General features: G+C 34.3%; 12 protein-coding genes across 12 annotated transcripts; 5 read left to right on the top strand and 7 right to left on the bottom strand.

Moving 5' to 3' along the window:
• Positions 1-323: 323 nt before the first annotated feature.
• Positions 324-2,174, top strand: TPHA0G03170 (uncharacterized protein; the record flags this gene model as incomplete). The annotated part of the gene is made up of 1 exon (XM_003686543.1): positions 324-2,174. One exon carries the CDS (start codon positions 324-326, stop codon positions 2,172-2,174), a length of 1,851 nt encoding a protein of 616 aa, XP_003686591.1.
• Positions 2,175-2,344: 170 nt separating this feature from the next.
• AAT1 (aspartate transaminase AAT1) lies at positions 2,345-3,676 on the bottom strand (the record flags this gene model as incomplete). Its single annotated transcript, XM_003686542.1, has 1 exon — positions 2,345-3,676. One exon carries the CDS (start codon positions 3,674-3,676, stop codon positions 2,345-2,347), a length of 1,332 nt encoding a protein of 443 aa, XP_003686590.1.
• A 774-nt stretch (positions 3,677-4,450) lies between these two features.
• Positions 4,451-6,253, bottom strand: VBA1 (Vba1p; the record flags this gene model as incomplete). The annotated part of the gene is made up of 1 exon (XM_003686541.1): positions 4,451-6,253. The coding sequence occupies one exon, from the start codon at positions 6,251-6,253 to the stop codon at positions 4,451-4,453; it is 1,803 nt and encodes a 600-aa protein (XP_003686589.1).
• Positions 6,254-8,687: 2,434 nt separating this feature from the next.
• YTA12 (m-AAA protease subunit YTA12) lies at positions 8,688-11,066 on the bottom strand (the record flags this gene model as incomplete). Its single annotated transcript, XM_003686540.1, has 1 exon — positions 8,688-11,066. One exon carries the CDS (start codon positions 11,064-11,066, stop codon positions 8,688-8,690), a length of 2,379 nt encoding a protein of 792 aa, XP_003686588.1.
• Positions 11,067-12,358: 1,292 nt separating this feature from the next.
• TPHA0G03120 (uncharacterized protein) lies at positions 12,359-13,039 on the top strand (the record flags this gene model as incomplete). The annotated part of the gene is made up of 1 exon (XM_003686539.1): positions 12,359-13,039. One exon carries the CDS (start codon positions 12,359-12,361, stop codon positions 13,037-13,039), a length of 681 nt encoding a protein of 226 aa, XP_003686587.1.
• Positions 13,040-13,167: 128 nt separating this feature from the next.
• Positions 13,168-14,994, bottom strand: AIP1 (Aip1p; the record flags this gene model as incomplete). The annotated part of the gene is made up of 1 exon (XM_003686538.1): positions 13,168-14,994. The coding sequence occupies one exon, from the start codon at positions 14,992-14,994 to the stop codon at positions 13,168-13,170; it is 1,827 nt and encodes a 608-aa protein (XP_003686586.1).
• Positions 14,995-15,563: 569 nt separating this feature from the next.
• UTP15 (snoRNA-binding rRNA-processing protein UTP15) lies at positions 15,564-17,093 on the top strand (the record flags this gene model as incomplete). The annotated part of the gene is made up of 1 exon (XM_003686537.1): positions 15,564-17,093. One exon carries the CDS (start codon positions 15,564-15,566, stop codon positions 17,091-17,093), a length of 1,530 nt encoding a protein of 509 aa, XP_003686585.1.
• Positions 17,094-17,233: 140 nt separating this feature from the next.
• On the bottom strand, positions 17,234-18,577 carry SLD2 (Sld2p; the record flags this gene model as incomplete). Its single annotated transcript, XM_003686536.1, has 1 exon — positions 17,234-18,577. The coding sequence occupies one exon, from the start codon at positions 18,575-18,577 to the stop codon at positions 17,234-17,236; it is 1,344 nt and encodes a 447-aa protein (XP_003686584.1).
• Positions 18,578-18,994: 417 nt separating this feature from the next.
• Positions 18,995-20,392, top strand: CTF13 (Ctf13p; the record flags this gene model as incomplete). The annotated part of the gene is made up of 1 exon (XM_003686535.1): positions 18,995-20,392. The coding sequence occupies one exon, from the start codon at positions 18,995-18,997 to the stop codon at positions 20,390-20,392; it is 1,398 nt and encodes a 465-aa protein (XP_003686583.1).
• Positions 20,393-20,408: 16 nt separating this feature from the next.
• On the bottom strand, positions 20,409-21,083 carry SNO1 (putative pyridoxal 5'-phosphate synthase; the record flags this gene model as incomplete). The annotated part of the gene is made up of 1 exon (XM_003686534.1): positions 20,409-21,083. The coding sequence occupies one exon, from the start codon at positions 21,081-21,083 to the stop codon at positions 20,409-20,411; it is 675 nt and encodes a 224-aa protein (XP_003686582.1).
• A 943-nt stretch (positions 21,084-22,026) lies between these two features.
• Positions 22,027-22,926, top strand: SNZ1 (pyridoxine biosynthesis protein SNZ1; the record flags this gene model as incomplete). Its single annotated transcript, XM_003686533.1, has 1 exon — positions 22,027-22,926. The coding sequence occupies one exon, from the start codon at positions 22,027-22,029 to the stop codon at positions 22,924-22,926; it is 900 nt and encodes a 299-aa protein (XP_003686581.1).
• A 74-nt stretch (positions 22,927-23,000) lies between these two features.
• Positions 23,001-24,179, bottom strand: MTG1 (putative GTPase MTG1; the record flags this gene model as incomplete). The annotated part of the gene is made up of 1 exon (XM_003686532.1): positions 23,001-24,179. One exon carries the CDS (start codon positions 24,177-24,179, stop codon positions 23,001-23,003), a length of 1,179 nt encoding a protein of 392 aa, XP_003686580.1.
• Positions 24,180-24,308: the final 129 nt, after the last annotated feature.

Genomic DNA, 24,308 nt, shown 5'->3' with positions numbered 1-24,308 from the left:
TAATGTACTTCTAATGAATTAAACTATTAGGTTCAAAGACCCATCCCTGTTCATCGATGTTTTTTATAGTTTGATATTACAATAACATCAACAATGATTACTTTTTGTACATTGATTACGCTGAGAGGGAATTATAATAAGGTTTCATTTAAGTTCATATACGAAATGAACATTTATTATCTTATATATATATGTGTGTGTATATGTACAGTATTTACTTTACAACAGATATCTGCCTATGTTATGGCGCATCTTTATAAGCTAATCTTGTCTGTTTATATACTCAACTAAACTAGAAGTATTACTGCAAATAACAAAACACAATGCTAATTAAAAATAAGTCCAACAGGAAGAAGAAAGAGGACAAATATAAAATTCCATATGAATCTGAGAGATCTGAGGAAGAATCTTCAAATCTTGCCTCCTTAGCTGCTTCATTTGCTTATAAGTATGAAAACAGTGATGTCCATGTTGTACCCTCTAATTCCTCTGGTGATGAAAAGAAGAATTTCAAACGTAAGAGTAGTATGAATTTGAGATTTAATTATAAAACTGGTTCAACTAATAATGAAAATAAACATGGTTTTCTAAAGCATAACATCTTTAGACACAAATCCCTGAGAATCTTATCAAATAAAGAAAATAGTTTTGATAATGAACATATTCAAGATGCGTCGACTCATAAACGCCATTACAGTCTCTATTCTGCTGGTAAGAATGGAAAGCTATCTAGGCAGTCTGACAGAATGTTACCTCTTAGTCCATCAGAGCCAAAGGAGAGGATTGTTACTGACAACAAACCAGTAGATTTTGAAAGAGAAACAGTAGATATACCGGTATATCAACATATTAATGAAACGGATTCCGCTTATTATCCAAATATTAATGATGAGAACTTTATTAATATTCTTGATAATATATCATTAGAAGAACACATGCCAATTATAGCGAAGGTTGTATGTGACAATAGTGAATTAATAAACGACACACAAGATGTTCTGATAAGGCCTGATTCTTTTGAAGGAAATGCAGACGGCGAAATAATATATAATATCATTGATCCTACAGCTGCATATAATCGTTTAGATGGAAATGAAAATATTATAACAAATCCAGATGATGGTATTGATATGAAGATGGCAGAAGTTACTGATTTACTTTCTCAAGCAATCATGGAAGGACAAAATACGCCAGATTCAGTAACCGCCATTAATCAATTCAAGAATAGAGCGTCATATTTCTCTTCTAACTTATCAAACTCAAGCATTACAACTTCTTTGCAAATTGAATCAACCAAAGGAACTCCACGGAGGATAAATAACAAAGATGTTGGAAGTTCCTTACAAGATACTGATAACATAAGTACAACATTTCGTCATAACAATAATAAAGTACCTCAAAAAGATGAAGTAATAAAGCTATCATTCAATCAATTATTTAATGATAAACAAAGAAGGTTGCAGAGGAATTCTTCCGTTCCAATTTCAGTACCACATAAAGGTGACGACAATTTTGGAACTTCAATATCAAATTCGGACATTAATAATGAGAAACTCTTGAGGAAAAAGGGATCTCTTCCAAATTTAAAATATAACAATAATATTCCTTACGATAACTCTAAACTACGTCTGACGAACATTGTCCCACCTACAAGGTCATCAAGAAGACCGGCAACAAGCCCAGTATCCAACAATAAAATTTTTTTTAATATTCTAGATGACAATAATGGTGAGAGTTCCTTTTCATCAAACTGCCACGAAAATAGTTACACCACAAATGTGTTGTTCTCTGATTCTGATACGGTTTCCGACAGAATATTTTCAACAGGTAATCCTAGTTCTTCAAGCTTAAATGTAAGTATATCAAGTCCTGGTAAAAATAAGCATTCAGATTTTGCCCCACCTCCAGCTATTTCTGAAATTCAGACAGGAACTAGTTCGAATTACTCTGATAAAATCATGCAAAATATTCAAGTTCCAAAACCAAACCCATACGTTACAAAGATAGATTTTACCAATGAAATTCATGTGGATTCTCATCAAGATCAATATTCAACTATTGCTGGAATGCAGCAAAACCACCATTCTAATATTGACGAAATTCACCACAGCAAAGCATTTGGTAAGAAGTTTAAATCAATCGTCTCAAAAAGATTATCAAAAATAACACATTGATAGCATATGATTTATTTTTGAAAAACGTTTTCGATCTATTAACGTCAAATATAGTTTAATTACAATTATTTACAAAAGCATCTTTAACCTAATAATTAATATATTATGTCCTGTTTTATTCAAGTTGCTTGATTACATTAATTTGATTAGGATGAAATAGTCACTACATATTATGAAATTGCATCCTTTAATGCCGCACAGACATAATCTATATTCGATGAGTTCACTCCACTTAAAGACATCCGTCCATCTAGTGTCAGATATATTGAATATTTGTCTCTTAGGTACTTAATTTGTTTTTCATTGAGATTAATAAAGTAAAACATACCATGCTGCTGATTTTTGTTTATCAAATCCGGCCATTCTAAACGTTTATGCATCTCCATCCGTACATGAGTCAATCTATTAACCATTTTTTCGACGTCTTGAAACCATTTTTCTTTTAATATAGGATCAGAGAGTACTGAATATGCAATTTTAGAACCATAACTTGGAGGAGAAGAATAAATACTTCTTACTATTTTCTGTAATTGGGAATCAATATTTTTTTTTAATCCTTCACTGTTTGGAGGGACTACAATGGATAATGAGCCAACTCTCTCAGAATACAAACCCATATTTTTTGCGAACGATTGGCATACAAATATACCATTGCTCCAAGACTTATATTTCTTTTCGTTTAGTATCATTTTCAACAAATATGCATCATTTTTAAGATTACCGGTGTCTAAACCTTGATATGCCATGTCTACAATGGGTATCATATTTAAATTATAAATTTCATCTAAGATTCTTTCCCATTCCTCTTTTGTGGGATCAATTCCTGTTGGGTTATGACAACAGGCATGCAGAACGACTGCTTGTGGTTTAGTGGACTTATCTTTTCCAGGATCTCTTTTCAAATCATCCAACCATTCATCCACAGTCAATATTCCATTTTTAACGTACGAATAATGGTTTATATTTTTAAAACCATTCTTTTCAAATATATTGTCATGATTAACCCAGGATGGATCAGATATCCAAACAGTATCACTGACAAAGGTTGAAAGAAATCTTGAGGTAATTGCTAATGCACCAGTACCACTTAATGTTTGAATTAAACTTATTCTCTCTTGCTCAATTATTTCACCTTTAGATACGCACTCATCAAATAAAAACCTTTTAACAGCTTTTCTATACCCTTCATGTCCTGCTATTGGTAAATATGATAAATCATGATTATTTGACTTTTCTACAATCTTCTGAGCTTCTAAAATCGAAAGTAATGTTGTCACCGATCCTTTTTCATCTTTATATATCCCTACTGTTAAATTCACTTTATTCTTATTTTGATCCCTCTTAAATAAATCATTCAAACCCAAAATCTTGTCGGATGGTGCTTCAGGAACTACCAACTTACTACAGGTATAATTGAATCTACGAAATACAACCGAAACTTTACACACAGACTGCAAAGCATGCTTAAAAATTCTGTACTTAACGGGGATGATATATCTCATCTGAACAGTTTATCCATCCAATAAATTATTAACCCTGGATTATGATGATCTGTAAACAGAAGTTAAAAGCAGAAGTAATAGCACCCTTGCTATTTATTAAATTATTTGTTGAATTTATTTATACACCGCAAAGAAACCTTTTGAAGTAATAATCAATTATTGAGTCATATATTACTATTTTCAATGCTTATTATATCCCCTAGTTAATAATGTAAAAGGAATTTGAATGTATAAAGTGACCAATTAATGCATACCTCCCCTTTTCATAAAACCTGTTGAATAAGATACAGTAATATCCTATTGTTTATAAAAGTTTTAAAATATCTTTCATGATATATACATTTACGAATCGAACTCATCGAATCAATTTCTATTTTATAACATCACATTCTTTCCGAATGCCCTGTATTTATTATCAAGAGAAGATTCCGAAATCTCGATCGAACAATTAAATGAAAAATTTCTGAAATTTTTAAAGATTATATAGGCAAAAAAATCATAAGCAACATTAAATTAAGATTATTGAACTAAATCCATTATTTAAGTACCGTTGATTATTTAAAATAGAATATATTATTTACTTTTATCTGACAATCAATAAAAATGTTGGGAAATAAACTAAAGCTATTGGCTAAAGTAATATTAAATGCTAATTTATAGTCGGAATATTATTATTAGAATTTAATGATGTAATGCTTTATAATTGAAATGGATATATAAAATAGTAAATTTTTCATTTTGATTTGACATGACATATGCAGAATGTTGCTAAATTTAACAATGTAGCAAGGTTTTATGCTGTGGTTTATAACTTCTCATTAATAAATATGAAATAACTACACCAACGGAGCAGATTAATAAATTTGGTATATATGATTGGACAAATGCATTTCTATAGACAGCCAATAATTCTTCAACAACGTCCTTCGAGAAATGAGATCTTAAGTACCCTGAGTTTTTTACTAATGCTTTGTATTCTTCAATTGTGAATATATAGTCCATGTGTTGCTCCGGATTTTCGAACATAAATTTGTATAATTTGCTTGTCAAATTATTTTCATAGGTAATTAACGTTATTGAGGTTCCCAATACATTACCTAATGATCTCCATAAATAAAATAGACCTGTAATGCTTCCTTGTTGACTCTTTTCCACGGTGTGCACGATCGAAACCAGTGTCGCCACTAAAATACTGGCGTAACCAAATGTTACCAATGATGTTGCAATGCAGAAAATTATTTTCCATGAGAAGTCTACTGTCGTCAATTCATGGAAAATATTCCCGACACCTGGTTTTGTATTGTTTGAGTTAAAAATATGTAGATAATTGATCAACAAGGTTAACATCAATAGCCCTACAAATTGAGTGCACACACTGTAGAATATAAGCTGATAAGAACATTTTTCCAAATCCATTTTTGATTGTTTTAAAACCCTACCAGTTAGCACGGAACCTCCAGCGACACAAATAGTTGGGAATAATAGGAAAATACCTGATTGAGAAACTGTGAAGTTTTGGATAACTTGTAGGTAAATTGGTGTTCTAAAATATTCACCAAAAATGACATAAGTGGATATTATGATTGTTAAAGAAGCGTAACCGAAACTTCCCTGTAAACATTTCAATGGCAAAATTTGATGTTTTGTATAGTATTTTTCGATTATAAGGAAAAGGCCGAAACTTAGCAATCCCATTGCACCTAAAACCATTCTGTTCAATCCATTATCTGATAAAATCACGATACAAATACCGATTGTTATGACCAAAGTGATGGAACCAAATATATCCAATTTTGACAAGTGTTTCCATTTATACCTTTCTTCCTTTGGAGGTAGATGTGCTAATTTAATATTAAGGTAAGTGAAACTCAAAAACATGGCAACTGCTACCATTGGAACTTGAAACGCGAATAGAGCTCTCCACCCGATTCTATCAATCAATAGACCGCCGATTGGAGCACCAATAAGTTGACCAGCACCGTAAAAGATGTTTGCGTAGCCTTGATACATCCCTCTTTCTTTTACAGTGCATATGTCACTTACAGCAATACTACTCATGGCACTTATGCCACCACCACCAATACCTGCAACAGCTCTTGCTAATGCAAATTGTGGTAGAGTCTTGGAAAATGTTGTTAAAAATGACCCCATTCCAAAAAAAAAAGGGACTATTAGTTGGGTATATTTTCTTCCTATGATATCGGAGAGTCTACCATAAAGAGGTTGAAATGCAGTGTTTGTTAATAAATATGACGTTGCTATCCATTGTTTTTGATTTGAGGCGTTGAAGTCTTCTGCAACTCTATTCATGATGACAGCAACAATAGTTGCATCCAATGCCGATAAGAAGGAACCTAACCACAGGGATGTCAATATTGGTCCTTTGCTTAAACTTAAATTATATTTTGTGATAGGGTCGAGTTTGGGTTTATTATTTGAATCTGATGAAGCACCACTGACGATGGAGTTATATCCACCACTTTTCGCAAGAGATGTATCGCTATTATTCACCGCATTATTTTTCAACAGTTGAGTTTCCTCAGTGTTATTGACGTTGGAGTTGTCAATTGATTTCATTTTGTGTTCTATAGTCCAATACTACTGCGCTATGTTTTGTGGACTTAACCTTGATGGGGAAAAAAGCAAAGTTAAAAACAAGCCTGTATGATCTCAAAAGTGTATGGACCGAGACGAGAAGTGATGTGTTGGCAAAATATAGTTTCCCCTCAGACACGCACATATATATATTAGGATGCAAAGGACTTTTCAAATCGTTTAGACTTTGAACGACTGCCTAAGGCTGGTAAAAAGATAAGATACCAAAGCTTATAAAACTCAAGAATAATCCCGGAAACGAACATGATTAATGAGATGACAATTTAATTTCAATAACAAATGGAGACTCTTGTTTGTTGTTTCATCAGATAACTAGCGTCAAAGTTCGAGAACGTTGCACTGATTTTGATGCACATGGCAATCGAACTTCCAAAAGAAGCCACATTTTACTTTTCCTTTTCGTCCTTTCTTAAGATAACACCATTTCATTCACTTATCGAATGAAAGATTAGAAACATCGAAATCAATCAATGTAGGACGCGACGGGAGGCAGAAGGGGCAGTCGGAAGTTCGAATAATAAATCAATGTGTATACACTTAACCTAATTTCAAGTTACTGTGCAGTTTATTGTAAAAGATGGTGTTTTCAATTTCCAAACCAACCGGAAGTTCAATATAGTTGATTTGATTACAGACAGGGAATTGTATTATCTTTGTTTTGAGAAAACTCGCGTGGATCTCGTAGAACACAGCAATATTGATTTCGAAAGTTATTTTCCAGAAGTAGTATCAACTCCGGGAGGTGGAGTCAAAGAGGAGGGGGGAACTAGTTAAAAAGAAACGATAAACGGTTGAGAATGATGTATTGCCGGGTGCGGGTCTCTCTTTGGACACTTTTGATGATTTCAATAAAAACACAAAACCCAGAGAAACTGGTGTAGTTGTTTTACTTTTCGGTTGCAGAGCAGCACAATTGCGAGTTGCGAAACTTACGAACGAGAACCTGGCGGATCCGTCCCGGGACGGGAGTGCTGGGCTGATTGGCTTCTATTACGAGAATGCAGTATAGTCGACGGAACGAAAAAAGCATCCGAAACGGCCGCACCAGAAAATTACATTAATTGGTATTTTTCCTGTTTTTCCTTTTTTTATCTGGAAATTATAAAACCCAAAACGATCACTCAATATTGCCTAGAGAGAGAAAAAAACATAACAAACGGAGAACCATCCGCGCTGTCGGCGGAGTTCAGTATCCGTGTTCTTCTTCCCTCTTCCGTTCTTCTGGGGGTGCTGTTCTTCCTTTCTTTTTCTTATTTGAGTAGGCGGTCCGCATTTTCTCTCGTTTGTGGCAGTTCGAAGACTATTGTTGCACACGTGCAGTTTGCATATTCTTCTTACACAAACGCTTGTTGGCACGGCGTGGTGGGGGAACGAGACTCTAGCGCACAGGGACTTACATATTCATGCTGAAGAAGAAGAAGAAGAAGAGAGGGGATAGAGCAGAGTCTGAAACGGTTGGTTATCACTTCGTCTTTATCTGGATTTCCGTTTCCGGACAGGATTAAGTAAGTCGCTGGGAGGATAAACGCACGGAAGATGAGATATTAATATTACCTCCGTTTCGGGTTTGCCGTTTGTTGCAGCGCACAGCACCTTGTAGGTGCTGTGCGCTGCTGGTTTTAGTTTTCAACCACGCTTTTGCGGTATATTTACACGCTACAGAGCTCTGGCGTTTCTTTTTCTTCCTCATTTTCATGTTCACTATTTGCCTACGGCTATGCTTTTCGCCATGTATAGTTGTTGTTGATTTCGGATGAGCAAAGTGATTGTTACTGAAAGTAGTAAGTAAGCAGAGCAATATATATACCGATCAGCAACTTACTAAACAACACCAGGGCTCAACAAGAAACATACGCTCTCGGTAACTTTCAACTCTAATTCTAGTGATAATTCAGTGTTCTGCTCAACGCAAACGCATTAGATGGACACACATACATGTTTAATGATTGAGTGGGAAATTCAATTTCGACTTTGTTTGAAAAAATATCACAAGTTTGTAAAACCATGCTGTAAAGATAAGATCGGTAGCGCAGCTGGATATGCTGTAGTGTTGTTTGAGCGAATGGTTGAAATGTTGGTACAAATTGTCCATCAATGCATACTCAATTAGGCCATTAAATGCTGGTAAAATGAAAAAAAATAAGATAAATAACATTACATATACTATTATTTATTGAAAAGATATTATTTACATGCTTCTTGATATTATTTTCTATGTAACGTAGAGTTTGAAATTGGGAATATTATAATCTGATGCCTATTCGTGTTGCTTAATTTATGGTAATGCAATTGTATGTATGTGTATGGTTCCCTTTGAAAATAAAATCGAAAAGAAAAAGGTGAGGAGCACTGGAGGGTCCCAACCTGTTAAATAAAAACCAAATACTTTGTCAAACTAAATTCTGGCTTCTTCGGGGTTGTTGTCCCTCTCGTTCAAATATTTGTCGAAAGCATCGTTTCTTTCAGGGAACGGTCTTTTACCCAACAACATTATCATGTCTTCTCTGGTTAAAACTTCTTTCTTCAATAATAGTTGTGCGACTTTCTCAACGCCTTCGGCGTGATCTTGCAATAGTTTCTTACATCTAGCATGACTTTCTTGAATTATGCGATACACTTCACCGTCAACAATTTTTGCTGTATCTTCGCTGTAAGGTTTCGTCAAATCGTTTTCGTTTCTTTTTTGGAAATTAATCCATCCAATCTTCTTGCTCATACCTAGTTGGGTCACCATTGAGGTTGCCATTTGAGTAATTTTTTTAAAATCATCGCTGGCACCACTTGTCACTGATTTGAAGTGGAGCTCTTCTGAAACCCTACCTCCTAAAGCCATCGTGATCCTATCCATTAATTGTTGCTCGCTTAATAAATATAAATCTCCTGGTAAATATTGAGCATAACCTAACGCTCCTTGACCTCTTGGGATAATACTGACTTTCAAAAGTGGATCAGCAAATTGTAAAAACCATCCGCACACAGCATGTCCTGCTTCATGATATGCTACAGTTTTCTTCTCTTCTGGAGATAATACTTTGGATTTTCTTTCAACACCACCAATAACTCTCTCAACGGCTTGTTCAAAATGATTTAATGCCACGAAATGGGAGTCATCTCTTGCAGCAATCAAAGCTGCTTCATTACAAACATTTGCTATATCCGCACCAGAAAACCCAGGAGTTAGAACTGCTAATCTATTTTTCAAATCATAAATATCATCTGAAATCTTGATTTTCTTTAAATGGACATCAAATATTGCTTTTCTTCCCGACAATTCAGGTTTATCAATGTTTATATGTCTATCGAATCTGCCAGGTCTCAATAACGCTTTATCTAAGATATCTGGTCTGTTAGTACCGGCCAAAACGACAACATGGTCAGATGAAGTGAAACCATCCATTTCAACCAATAGCTGATTTAAAGTGTTTTCTCTTTCATCATTTGCACCAGAAAAGTTACCTTTCTGTCTGGCTTTGCCAATAGCGTCAATTTCATCAACGAATACAATCGATGGTGCATTTTCTTTAGCGGTTTTGAACAAATCACGAACTCTAGCTGCACCAACCCCTACAAACATTTCAACAAATTCAGAACCGGAAACAAAGTAAAATGGAACACCTGCCTCACCAGCAGTAGCTTTGGCTAGCAGTGTCTTACCTGTACCCGGTGGGCCTGATAAAATAGCACCTCTAGGAATCTTTGCACCCATTCTTTCATAACGAGAAGGTTCTTTTAAAAAGCTAACAAATTCCATAATTTCTTCCTTTGCTTCATCGCAACCAGCCACAGCGTTAAATTTGACTTTAACATTAGTATCCGAATTAAACATCTTAGCTTTTGAACGACTGATACCAAATATTCCATTTTTACCACCAGCAGCAGATTGTGCTGATTTACGTGTTAACCAAATAATACCTACAATCATTAAGGCAGTTGGTAGTATTTGATATAGTGATTTCCCCCAATTTCCCTCTTGAACATAGATTACAGGAAGTTCAAGTTGATTTTGAATGTTTAATTCTTCATAAGCTGTTTTCAGTTTGTGTTCAAAAACTTCAATATCACCAATGTTAAAATAGTAAAATATGTCTTTTCCAGAATCAACCGTCGCTTGTGCTTTACCGTTATCGTTTAATACAACTCTAACCAATGATTTATTCACAACAACTAACTTTTCGACGTACCCTTTTGACAATAAATCGTTGTAAAAATCTTGCCATGATATTTCTCTCATGGAATCGCCTGGAATAAATGCCTCTAGAGCAAACAAAACCATTAAAGACAGAAAAATCAATTTAATTTGATCATTGAAGTTTTCTGGAGGTTTTTCGCTTTCATTTTTCTTGGAGTTATTACTATTACTATTACTATTACTATTATTGTTATTATTATTATCATTGTTGTTTTTCTTCTTCTCATCCTGCATTTTCATAGTTGGATTAAGATACTTACTGACGTCTATAGAAGGTTTATCTTTAAACATTTCTTTAAGTACGTTATAATACTCCAACTTCAGTTCTTTCTCTTTAATTCTTTTCTCCAAATCGCTATATTGAGGAGTACTATCATTTTCGATATGATGATTAACATAATCTTCATCGACGACATCTTTATTCGAGTTCTCTTTTTTTGATTGCAATTGCATTTTCTCTTTCTTAATTAATGCACTCAATTTAGCCATCTTCCTATCCACAATCACGGTACCTGCCTCTCCCCACTCTTTACTCGTCTTGAAATCTGAATCAGACTTGGATACTTCCCTTCTCAAACTATCCATTTCTTTCCTATAAAAGTATTAAAAGGACTTTTTTCATCTTTGGCAAACGCTATACTATTAAGATGGAAACCTCTCTTCCAAATAGCAGTAGAACCCAAACCTGTAGGTATTTGTGAGCGCTGACCGAGTAACAAACACGATCTAACAGCAGCATTAGATCGTAATCTTAAAACATTCATTTTTTTTGTACTCGAGTGACTAATATAACCTAATTCTTCTTTTTTTTATTGCTTACTAGCCTATGAACTTACTGCACCTTCCTTTCTAATATTAAGATCTGTAACTATTAATAAGCGCTGTACTAATGAAATTTCTAGTTGTATGAACTCAGTGTTATTATTCCCATATATATATATCTGGTGGGTAATGAAAAATGTGTATGAGATATTTAAATCAGCTTATACAGCTGGAACAAGAATGTAATTTATATAATCATACGGTTTCTAACTGGTAGTAATTAAAGAATCTAGAGCCTATTTTTTAAAGTTCTCCTACTTTCTGATTACAAATTTCAGTTATAAAAAACGGGAAACCGGGTAACCACAATTGCGGTGACTGCTCTGTCGTATTTCCTACCTGCAATCTTGGTTCGTCACGCTAACGAATAACTACTCATCTATTCTTTTTAGACTTATCTTGCACCTTTGTGTTACGGATTTTTGAGGTTGAGGCTGTTGTCAGGAATTCACGATTGAGTGTCTTCTTAATATACGACTACTTCGTCACTGCCAGTCGTGACGAAATTGAGTCTCGTAAACAACCTTTCCTTCCAGAACAGACTGGCAATAGAACACAAACACCGCTTGTCGAATGGTAAGCTTAGTTCAATTAATAAGCATTGTCTCTTCACTGCCCATACCCCCCATACAGAAACCGCATCGGTGCGACGGGTTTAAACGGAAATACGGCCGTCTGTCCCCCGCAAAGCCCCGTCGCCCCTGCCTCCGTTGAAATTTCGTAAAGCTCTGCGGCTGTTTCTGAGAAAGTGGACCCCTAAGAAAAAGAAAAAACAGAACACGGCACTATTTCTGTATGGGGAATGCTAAATTCCCGATCAGGTAATCTTCGAGAATGCATCAGGGAACTTTTTTATTTTCAATTGACATAAAAGGATGAGATATATTGTTTTTATAATTGATCATTTGCATGGCTATCTTATACATAGAATCAGCTAACTAAGAAAAGACAATAAAAACTCCCGATTCAATTGCGAGCTATACGATATTTATTGCTTTCCCTGTTGAAAAAAAAAGCATACACACACCCACATATACAAGTTTAAAATAAAAAAAATGTCCCCTTTAAAAGTTGCTGTTTTTGGTGCTACCGGTAGAATCGGTGGCAGAGTGATGAACTTATTGATCAAATCAGATGCGTTTGCTCCACCTATGGCTGTTGTCAGAAAGAAGGAACAAGTCGAACTCTTCAAGGATGGTGCAACTGCTGCAGTGACTTCAATTGTAGAGGCCACTGTTGCTGAGATTGCCAATACTATCAAAGGCTACGATGCTGTTGTTTTTGCTGCTGCTAATTTCCGTGCTGGCGGTGAAAGTAGCGCTCTTTTGGTAGATTTAGATGGTTGCAATAAAGTGGTTGACGCTTGTAAACTTGCAAATGTTAAGAGATTTGTTTTAATTTCTGCAGTAAAAGCACAAGATAGAGATTTCTGGGATGTGGTTCCAGGTTTCAAACCATATTACATCATTAAAAATGCAGCCGACCAATACGTATTTCACTCAGACTTGGATTACACAGTTATTCAACCAGGTTGGTTCAACGAAAATAAAGGAACTGGAAAGATGTTGAAGAAACAAGATTTATCAAAAACTGAAAGTGAACAATGGCCAATAACAATGGATGATGTTGCTCTCTCAGTTACTGAATCGCTTCAACACCCCGAGTCTACAACTAGAAAAGTCATTACTTTGAGTAACGGCGATACCCCAATGGCCGAAGCTTTCAAGACATTTTAATCAATAGATACTCTATACGTCACAACATATAATTATGAAATCATATTTTAGGTAATAAAAGAATACTTCGTATTTAATCTATATTTTTTTCCAATTATATTATGTAGACATATACGAAAACTATCAATTTAACTGAAATCTACTGACCATTGTTTAATACAAGCGTCTGTACCAGCACTAACAACCGTTTCTCCATCTTTCCATTTCACACAAGTAACACCTCCTTTATGAGCATTCAGGTATTTTATGGTCTTCATTGTTCTCTTGACAGAATAAATAATGATGTTTGTGTCGGTAGAACCTGTAACTACATAATCCTCGTCATCTTCATCAGTTGGTCTCCATTCAATAGAAGTAATTTGTGATGTATGGAAACTCCATCTAGAGGTCTTAACTGATTTTGTGCTTAATTCATATAGAACGATTTTACCCATGACGTCACCGGCAGCTAAATAGGAACCAGATGGTGATATAGATAAACAAGATGGGGTGGCCTGTAGTGGTTGAGTTAGTTTATAGGATTCATTCAAATCAGATGATTTGAAGACTTCAATTTCTCTTGATTTTTCATAACCAACGGCGACTAAACTTCCAGTCAAACCAACTGCTGTGGCAGTATCAGCTAATTGTTTTTCTTGAACAATTTCACCACTTTGAGAGTTGACAACATATAAAATATCATCAGCAGTAATGACAGCAGTGACACTATTTTTATCATCAGAAGTGGCTACCATTGGTTGTGATGCAAAGTTATGCTTAACAGTTGCATTCACTCTTAAAGTGTCATCCCACGATACGGTAGCAATTTGAGTTGCATCGCTATTATCTATAGAAACAACTAAATTATTATGTTCATCATTTTGTTTAATTTTAGAGTTGTCATCAGACCATTCAATAACTCTGCCATCGTAGGAACCTGAAATTAGTGGGTTAACGGCTAGTGCAGTAATACCTTTATTGTGACCTTTAATAGTTCTAATAGCATCGCTTTCACCAATCTTAAAAATATTTAGTTTACCATCTAAACTTAAAGCAATGATTTGACCACCCTTGGCTGTTACAACACCAACTAATTGGTTTGCAACACTTTTTTCTGGTAAACTCCATTTTTGTAAAACTTTTGATTCATTAATATCATATAACCTAATGACAGCATCTGCACTAGCAGTAACGAATTTAGTTTCGTCGACAAAACTTAAAGCAAAAATACCAGCAGTTATTTCTTCATTTGGATCTTCTATGTATTTGATGAATTCACCTGTTTTACCATCAAAGCAACAGATTTTTCTGTCAGAACCAACAGTGACAGCAAAATCTCCAGAATTTGGTGAAAATTGGACATCTCTGATAAATTTACCTTGATCGTGATGTGTTCTATCACTTGAACTAAACTTAAAAGGTGGACCTTGGAAAAACACCACACTACTATCATCACCTACAGTGATACATCTCATTGGTCTTGATTGTTTGAAATGACAGGCGTTGATTCTCTTTGAATGACCAGATAATTCACCTAAGGAATTCCCAGAATCCCAAGAAAGGAAAGCACCAAAACTGTCACGGCCTTCACCGACAATACATAATCTTTTACCTTCAAAATCCCAAGAAATATCGGTGACAGGACCAGCTAAGACTTGGAACTCAGATTTAATATTAATATCGACTAACTTCGTTTCAGGGTCACGGCTCCAACCCCAAACAATTACTTTACCAGAACTATCACCAGAACATAAATATTGGGAGTTTTTAATTGGAGAAAACTTAACAACTGTTACATTTGCAGAAGTATGTCCAGTGAATTGAACCACACTATCGTCATCAAATGATCTAACAAAGGCAGACTTACCACATGGATACGCAATGGAATTGGTGGCCTCATCATAAGATAGATGAGTAGTAAAATTACGTTCAGTAGCAGGCAATGGAGCTATAACTGATTGTAAACTTAAAGACATAGGGGAGAGTGATATATGATTTTATTCCACGTACGGTTCGCTCAAATCACCAAAAATTAAGACGGTCAAAACGCACACTGAAACTCAAAAGAACCTTACGGCAATCTCAGAATGAATATTAAACTCTATAATTTTAAACAAAGTAATAAAAACATATAACCTTTTCAGAAAGTTTAATATAATTTAGTATCAAAATATACTGAAATATCCAGATAGGGCTCTTATTTCTTATGTTATTTTTATATTTCATTACTGTGAGTCGCTTTTCACGAAACATTAAAAAGTGAAAAATTCCAAACTGCAAAAAAAATTTTGAGAGCTCATCTCATCTCATCTCATCAGCAAGTGGTTTTAGATTGATATCATTAGTGCAAATGTTAGAATCACTATATTTGATATAACCTGTTCTAATTTAAGCACAAAAGGTTTTATTTGGAGCCACCACCAGAGTTCAAGAAGTAGCTTTCATTGAGTATATGCTGTGTTGAGAAAACTTACGACACCACATTGTATCTACTGAAATAGAAAATATATTAAAACTCAAAAAATCAAACAAATATATAAAGTAAATGTCTTCTCAGAGACAAAGAATTATTACATCAAAGGCTCCTCTATTGCCTCAGCAAACTACGCCTGAGCAAAGGTACTGGCGTCAATATTCTTCGACTCAATTAGTGAAAGAGCACAACAGTGTCACTCATATTGCATTCAATCCACAACATACTCATGATTTTGCTGTCACATCTTCCACTAGAGTTCAAATATTTTCTTCCAGAACAAGACAAGTTGTGAAAACATTTTCTAGATTTAAAGATGTTGTTTACTCAGCATCGTTTAGAAATGACGGTAAATTACTAGTAGCCGGTGATGCTACCGGTTTGGTATCTGTATTTGACAGTTATAATCCAAGAACTTTATTATTATCTATTAACGTATCCACTCATCCAGTTCATGTCACAAAGTTTCACTCACAAGATTCCAAAACTTTGGTAACAGCAAGTGATGATAGAGTTACAAGACTATGGGATATTTCATATGCGTATGAACCTTCTTTAGAATTAACTGGCGCTTCTGATTACGTCCGTACACTTACATTTATTCCTTCTGCTCCTCATCTAGTGGCTACAGGTTCATATGATGGTATTGTAAGATTGTATGATACAAGAAATAGTGGCTCAGAACCAGTTTTCTCATTAAATCACGAACAACCACTAGAAAATATTCTAGCTATATCACCAACTCAATTGATCTCTGCAGGTGGTAATAACTTTAAAGTTTGGGATTTAACTAGTAATAAAAAATTACATGAGAGAGGTAACTTTAATAAAACTGTAACATGTTTAGATTATGTCGAGAATTTCGATGCACCATCTCAATGTGCTTTAATTGCTTCATCTTTGGATGGTCATGTTAAAGTCTTTGATCCTTTAGATAATTTCTCTGTTAAATTTGGTTGGAAGTTCTCAGGTGCTGTATTAAGTTGTGGTGTATCCCCAGGTGATGCCCAAGGTAATCGTCATTTAGTAGCTGGTTTATCATCTGGTTTATTAGCTATTAGAACTAAGAAAAAAGAAAAACAAGACACAAAAAAATCTATTTCCACAAGAGCTGATAAGAGTTCTGCTTTCCAAAGAATGATGCGTGGATCTGAATACAAAGGTGACCAGGAACAGATAATTCACGATGATAAAGTTAAGCCACAACGTCGTATTAAAGCTTTCGAAAAATATGTTAACCAATTTAAATGGGGAGAAGCTTTAGATAGTGCATTCATACCCGGAATGGCTAAGGAATTGACTTTAACTGTCTTGCAAGAATTACGTGAACGTGGGAAAATTAGAGTTGCACTATATGGAAGAGATGAAACTTCTCTTGAACCATTATTGAATTGGTGTTTAAAAGGTATCGAAGATGTTAGATCTATTCCTGTTGTAGCCGACTGGATCGTGGTAGTTTTAGAACTATATGGAGAAGTCCTTGATAGGTCCCCAGTGTTGCAAGAGATGTTAAAAAGTTTAAGATCAAAAATAAGACAAGAAGTGTATAAAGCCAAAGAAGCTCAAAAAATTGAGAGTATGTTACAACTATTAACAAGTTAGACATACTATAAATATATTTTAACAAGAATTTCTATTTAATTCAGTATATAATTACCTATATTTATAGATCCATGCATAAAAATTAATAAAACAACATTTACTAAAAGCAATAGTATGCAGTCAAATAGGATTGAATGGCACTATCTTCTTCCACCCCAGCGACCTTTAAATTTATTTTTGCGTGGTAATTTTAATCTTCTAAAGTTATTACTAACCAAATTATATTTCTTTGGTCTCTTTCTCTTTGGTTTAGTCTTAGACCCGGCCAATGATTTATCTGTCTCACCTGACTCTATTAGTTCAGAATTATCATCACTATTAGAATTGTCTTCACTATCATTCTCATTACTCATATAACCTTTAACTTGTTCTTTTTTAAGCTTTATCAGTTCCTTATGTAAATTTAATGGTATAGCATTTTTATCATTAGTTGCTTGCTCGTAACGACGAATAACCCTCCTTCTTTTAACCTTGACAGTTTTTGATTTGCTTACTTCTTCGGTATCTTCATTAAATATATCCCTTATACCAGTCTGTGAGATCATCTCTTCGTCTATATTGTCAGATATATAGCCATTTGTTGACGGTTCAACTTCCGTTTTCTCCTTTCTTAATTGTTCATTCAACTGTGTGAACTCTTCAACAATAGCCTCATGTTCCTGTGCAAGTTCTAATATAGATTTTGTCAATGGTCTTTTCAGCAATGGAGAAGGGCTAAAGGAATCTTTACTTTCAAGATTTCTCTTATACTGGGATGTTGTTCTTCTGATTGGTGTTCTTCTAAGTTTGATCTTTACGTTTTGATCTTCTAACTTCAATGGAGAATTGGGCCCATACTTTAAATGTAATGTTTTAGGAGGATGCAATCTATTTTTCTCTATGCTATTGCCCATTGAGATCTCAGTATCTCTGTCTGGGACTAAATCAGAATTTTTATTTGGGGAGGATATTGGTGTGATATTAAATTGCAATCGACGCTTAATAGTGACATCTGAAACAGTAGAATTCTCTCGAGAATATGAATTGGGTGATGATGCAGATATTGTACTTGCAGGTGATAAGTTACTAGGTGTAGAAATTTCAATGTTCGTTAAAGATATTTGTTTTATTGGGGATATTTTCATATCAAATATGCTTATAGCTTTCCCAAAAATTTGAGGTGTTGGTCCAAATGTTTCATCTTCTTGTTTTATTTTCCTTATAGGACTAGCAAATATATTTCTATTATTATCTATCTCTGTTATCTCTTCATGATTGGAAGTTACATTTCTACTTAATATGTCATTACTATTAAAATTATGATGTCCTGTTTCTTTGTGCTCTTTCTCTGAAGTTGCACCCTTCTTCAACGACGAATATTTTTTGTACAATTGTTTAATATCTGGGAGTGTTTTTATATCCTCTTTTGTAGGAGCTCTATCATGTTTCTGTATAAATTGATGCTCCCAGGTCTTGATATGAATTTTCAATTCACTGATGCTCATCGTCACTCGATCAACTGTTAATTGATTAGAGTTATTCTATTCTAAAGTACACATTTGTGTAAATCCAAAAACCAATTACAGCGTAGAGGAATATTGAAAACCTTTTATACTTATTCAGTTAAAGAACATCATGAATATTTTATAGTTTAAGTAAAAGATTTTATAACATGTATTAATGCTGAAAAGGTGTCTTACTGATGGGACGCGTAACACGTAAAACTTGGACAAAAATGGAGGAGATGAGGTGTGATGAGATGAGATGAGATTATTTGGTTTAAATCAAGGTAGTGTTATAAGTTCATACTGTGACTAAATTTGAATTCTCAACCAAGTGAATTTCTAGTGCTAAAGCTATATTAATATCGATGAACGTTGTAGATCTTGGAGCATATCCGCTAATATAGAATACTTGCTGAAATGGACGTTTGTAAGTTCCTAGACCTGCCTATAGACATTAGAAAAAACATATATCTGCAATTGAATGGAATGCTGGGGAACAGTAACTTTGATTCTAATAAATTTTCAATTAATATTCAAGAAACTAGAACTGAAAATACTATTCCTGTTAGTAAAAAAGCTAAATCTAATAGAAAGACCAGAATTCAAACCTATTACAAGATATTTGAACCTATTTTTGCAATGCTTAATCACTCAAATTTATTTGAAAAGTGGCTATACCATGCGATTTGGTTAAGATATGATTCAATTATGCTCGATTGCATGAGAATCAATCATTTTTATGGAGGACAAGTACTCGGTTCTTTAGATTGGATACAATTAGATGGTAAACTGCGGTTGGCTTACTTTGATGAACATTACGTCCTGCAGGTATGGTATACCTTCAAAGAATATAATAAATGGATTGTGAGGGGATCAAGTGCAATTGAAACTGAAAGTAAAATTGACTATTTAAGACTAAATATAGATCATCTTAATTCAATGGGATCAGTATTTGAAAAAACGTTGGATGATTTCGGTAAACACGATATGTACCTTAAAATAAACGAAATTCATTTCAATTCAGATGAAGATGAGAATGCTGAAAGCGATTTCCTTCCAAATTATAATGAAGATAGTGTTACTGATACAGAAGCTGAAAATACTGACGCACTTGACATCAGTTTTAAAAATAAACTTAATGACAAAAATATTATTGCAATTATTCAAAGGATGGAAAATATGAAAAATCTTTCTAAACTTACTATTACAACTGACAGATTATATCAGACTTTAGTCAACCTGCAGGGCGTTAGAGACAACCCCGGTCGAATTATTAGTTATATGGTTCGTAAACGTATAACAGAAATTCAAATCAATAGAGTCAAGCAGTTATCTTTTAAAAGCAGAATTGGAGATTTTGGTAAATGGGAAAATTTAAATAGATTAGAGCTAAATAATATCCAATATCTGGACATGAATTTGATATATTTTCCCGATAGTTGCAAGGAACTAGTATTGAAAAATATACGAATATTAAAATGGTGGAATGCTGAGGAAAGTTTGGTACCTATATTGTTTACAGAATCTGCTCATGAACAAAAAAAGATATGGATAAAAAAACAAAATAGAAAGAAGCAAGTGAAAGAATATAGATTAAATGAACATTACCTTAAACCTGAAATCATAGAGAATTGCAAGGATATAGTAAAATCGATGATTGGGAGATCCAGCACAAATAAATTAAATTATATCAGTCTGGTAAGTATTAATAAAACTGTGAACAATTTTATTATTGTACCATCAAATTTATATGACAATAATAGAATCCAGCTTTTTAACATAAATCGATACATTGAAGAAGTATACATTATCTGATAAACTATGTATTATATTATTTGAGAACAAAATCTTCTATGAAATATTTATGAAATCTAAAATCATCAGACAATTCCGGATGGAAAGAAGTGATCAATACATTATCATTTTGTTTAGCTGCCACTATTAGATTATCAACCTCACCGGATTCCTTTTCATATTCGAGTGAATATAATATTTTTACAGTACCAGGATCCAATATTTTGTTAATCACTGGTGCTCTGATAAATACAGTCTCATAGTCATCACAATCATTAATGAATGAGCTGAAATCGCAAGATTTAATAAAACTTTGAGATTGTCTTCCAAATGCATTTCTTAATATACTAACATCAACAAGTTTCAGCGTGTCCAATATATCAGCATTGTGATCAACGTTATCTATTTTTTTTGCAAGAAATATCAATCCTGCACAGGTACCCCATATTACTTTATTCTTATCATGTACGAAGGCAATTAAATCATCAAATATCCCTACTCTTCTTGCGATCAATGACATCGAGGTCGATTCCCCTCCCGGTATCACCAGCGCATTGCATTTCTGGAGTTCTTTAGAGGTTCTAACTTCAATAACTGTTATATCAAAGCCATTTATCCCATAGTCACCATCAGCAATGCAAGTATTTAAGAAATTAACATGCTCTATATAGGCACCTTGTAATGCCAACACACCAATAATTATATTCTTCATTTAATCGGTATATACAAGTCAATATATCTTATGTTGTCATGGAACTAAAATACAACACACATAGACATCCAAGAAGTTTCATTGCCTCAGCATACAAACATACACATACACACATATATATAAACGAATGGATATGACGACTTGATAAAATATGCTTAGTGCCTGTCACAAACTTTCCCTGAGCCGTGCACCAATGGTGAACTGTCGAGCGGTTAACATTTATGATTCCTGTGGGAGCAATCGATGGACTGAAGAGTGACAAACATGTTCATCATTGACAGACGGTTGTATTGCAATGCAATGCAGAGAGAAATAACTCATTGGTGGCTGTTGCAGTACGATATCCAAGATAGGTTGTGCAGCAAAAACGAAAACATTTCCTATTTGGGACATACGTCTCTTTTGGTATATTTTTGTGCTGACAAAGACATTAAGTAATCAACGTTAGATAACAACTTTCGGAATTTGTACGGGGATATTTCAGAGACGTCTTCGTTTCATCGTTGAAAAAAGTTATGGACCTTTTGGGACATATGCCCTAAATTGGACAATTGCATATTGCGACGGAATAACATATCAGGCATAATAAGAAATGAAAGACACAGAAGGGTTATCCAAAATTATGGCAACTTGATTGTCTACCAACTGGTTTTATTATTCAGCGAATCGTAGGATTACTACTAGCTGCAGTAGCTCAGGATGGTTTCCATGTTGAATAATAATGAACGTGCTGTGTGAATGGAATGACTCTGTTTTAAACAGTGGTCAGTATTACTGGGCCTGATATTTCCCATACACAGACATTCGTTCATCTATTCTTTCATACACACGGACATGTGTATATATATGACTGTATATTTTACGAACTAAGTTTTAACATAGTAATATTATTACTTTTAATAGTACTAGTTAAACACAAAAGAGTATCCATTTGAAAACTGTTATGTCTGACTTCAAAATTAAAAGTGGGTTTGCCCAAATGTTGAAAGGTGGTGTCATTATGGATGTGGTAACACCAGAACAAGCAATAATTGCTGAAAAAGCTGGTGCTTGTGCTGTTATGGCATTGGAAAAAATCCCAGCCGATATGAGGAAAACAGGTAGTGTTTGTAGAATGTCTGATCCAAAAATGATTAAAGAAATTATGGAGTCTGTGACAATTCCTGTCATGGCGAAAGTTAGAATCGGTCATTTTGTAGAGGCACAGATATTGGAGACGTTAGAAGTCGATTGCATTGATGAGAGTGAAGTGTTAACTCCAGCCGATTGGACACATCATATTGACAAGAAAAAGTTCAAGACTTTATTTGTTTGTGGTGCCAAGAATTTGGGGGAAGCTCTAAGAAGAATCAACGAAGGTGCTGCAATGATTAGAACAAAAGGTGAAGCAGGCACTGGTGATGTTTCTGAAGCTGTGAAACACATAAACCAGATTACAAGAGAAATAGAATCTTTGAAAGATTTATCAACTTCTGAATTAGAGATTAGAGCGGCAGAATATAGAGTCCCAGTAGACTTGTTGAAAGAAGTAGCTTCTAAAAGATGTTTACCAGTTGTTAATTTTGCAGCTGGTGGTGTTGCAACTCCAGCAGATGCTGCTTTACTGATGCAATTAGGCTGCGATGGTGTTTTCGTTGGCTCTGGTATATTCAAATCATCGAATCCAGAAAAATTAGCAAAGGCCATTGTAGAAGCTACAACAAATTATAATGACCCACAAAAATTGCTAGAAGTATCTAAAGACTTAGGCGATCTAATGCCCGGTATCTCAATTGGATCTATCCCTACAAAACCAGGACATTCTTCAGACAATAACAAAAGATTATCTGAGATTGGTTGGTAAGAAATTAGTTATAGCTTTATTTCTCATATACAATTATGTAACTGTTTCTTACTTACAGGTTAGTTATTAACATATTAGAATAAATCATCGACGTTTCGTATAGTAGGTGCCATGGCATGCTTCTTCTTCATTTTATCACCAATATTAAAGTATTCTTGAATTTTCTGTGTTTCTCTTCTCGTGTAATCTTTGTAACTGAATTCAGTTGTATCTAACAAAATTTCAGGATCAAAAAATACACCAACATCACCTTTTTGATGTTGTCTCCATTTATTTACCCAAATTGCAGCTATTGAATTATAATCTGGCTCGCCATCAATAATAAATCTGCTGTATCTAGTTTTTTTGCTAGTTTTCCTTGAAGAACTTTTATCAAGTCTTGTTAGAACTTCATTTATGTCGTTGCTTGGATCCTCTAGTTCACCTGGATATCTTTCGAATGCTTTAGAAGTTTGTAGATTCAGTAAATATAACAGGTAGTCTGCGATAATTGTAGGGTCAACAAGGTTGCTTTTCACACACCCACATAGTGATAGTGGTAGCATTTTATTCGTGGAATTCGTCATTCTACCCGGCAGACTGATTCCAGGTGAATCAATCAAGTAAATTGCAGATGACTCAGAATCTGGTGAAATTCTTATCAACTCACTTGTTGATCTAGTGACACCAGCTTGACCTCCTGTTCTGGCTACTTTATTCTTTCTTTTCTGAGAATTTGTAGCTCCTGATATGCCACGAAGTGCATTAACCAAAGTAGATTTTCCAACATTCGGCATCCCACTAACTAGAACTTTATATCCCATCGGCAGTAAGTCATTTTGATCTTCGAATAATTCCTTTTGATATTTGATCACTTTCAGTAAATTAGAAACATCTTGTCTATCATTGCAATTTATCACCATAAACATTTCATTTATTGCCCCATGCCAGTTCTGTAATTTTTGTATTATATCTTGGTTTTCATTGGAATTGTTACCAGACAGCATCATGTCCTTCTTTGTATAAACTACAAGTTTTTTCACTTTTCTGCTTTTATCTTGAAGTAAAAGTTGATCAAAAAGAGGGTTTCTAGTGGATAAAGGTGCTCGCAGATCTCTTAATTCTAAAATGAAGTTCAACTGAGGTAGTATTTTAAAGAATCTAGTCATAGCCTTCATTTGATGACCTTTAAAGTCTGTTGTGACAATATTGTAATTAGGGAAAGAGTATCTTGGTAAGAATCCATTTTTAAAAAGTGGTAGGTATTGCCTCATATCTCTGAGGCAGGATTTAAGCGTTACTTTGGGTTTTTCACTCCATGCAATGATAGACTATCCAAATGGTTATGAACCTATCATATCCATTAACTTATTAATTTTAAATCAATAACCTTTTAGTTTTAT

Source organism: Tetrapisispora phaffii, chromosome 7 (assembly GCF_000236905.1).
Source record: "Tetrapisispora phaffii CBS 4417 chromosome 7, complete genome".
NCBI classification, from domain to species: domain Eukaryota; kingdom Fungi; phylum Ascomycota; class Saccharomycetes; order Saccharomycetales; family Saccharomycetaceae; genus Tetrapisispora; species Tetrapisispora phaffii.
Note: the sequence above shows the minus strand (reverse complement) of the source record. Positions and strands in the feature narration are given on the sequence as shown.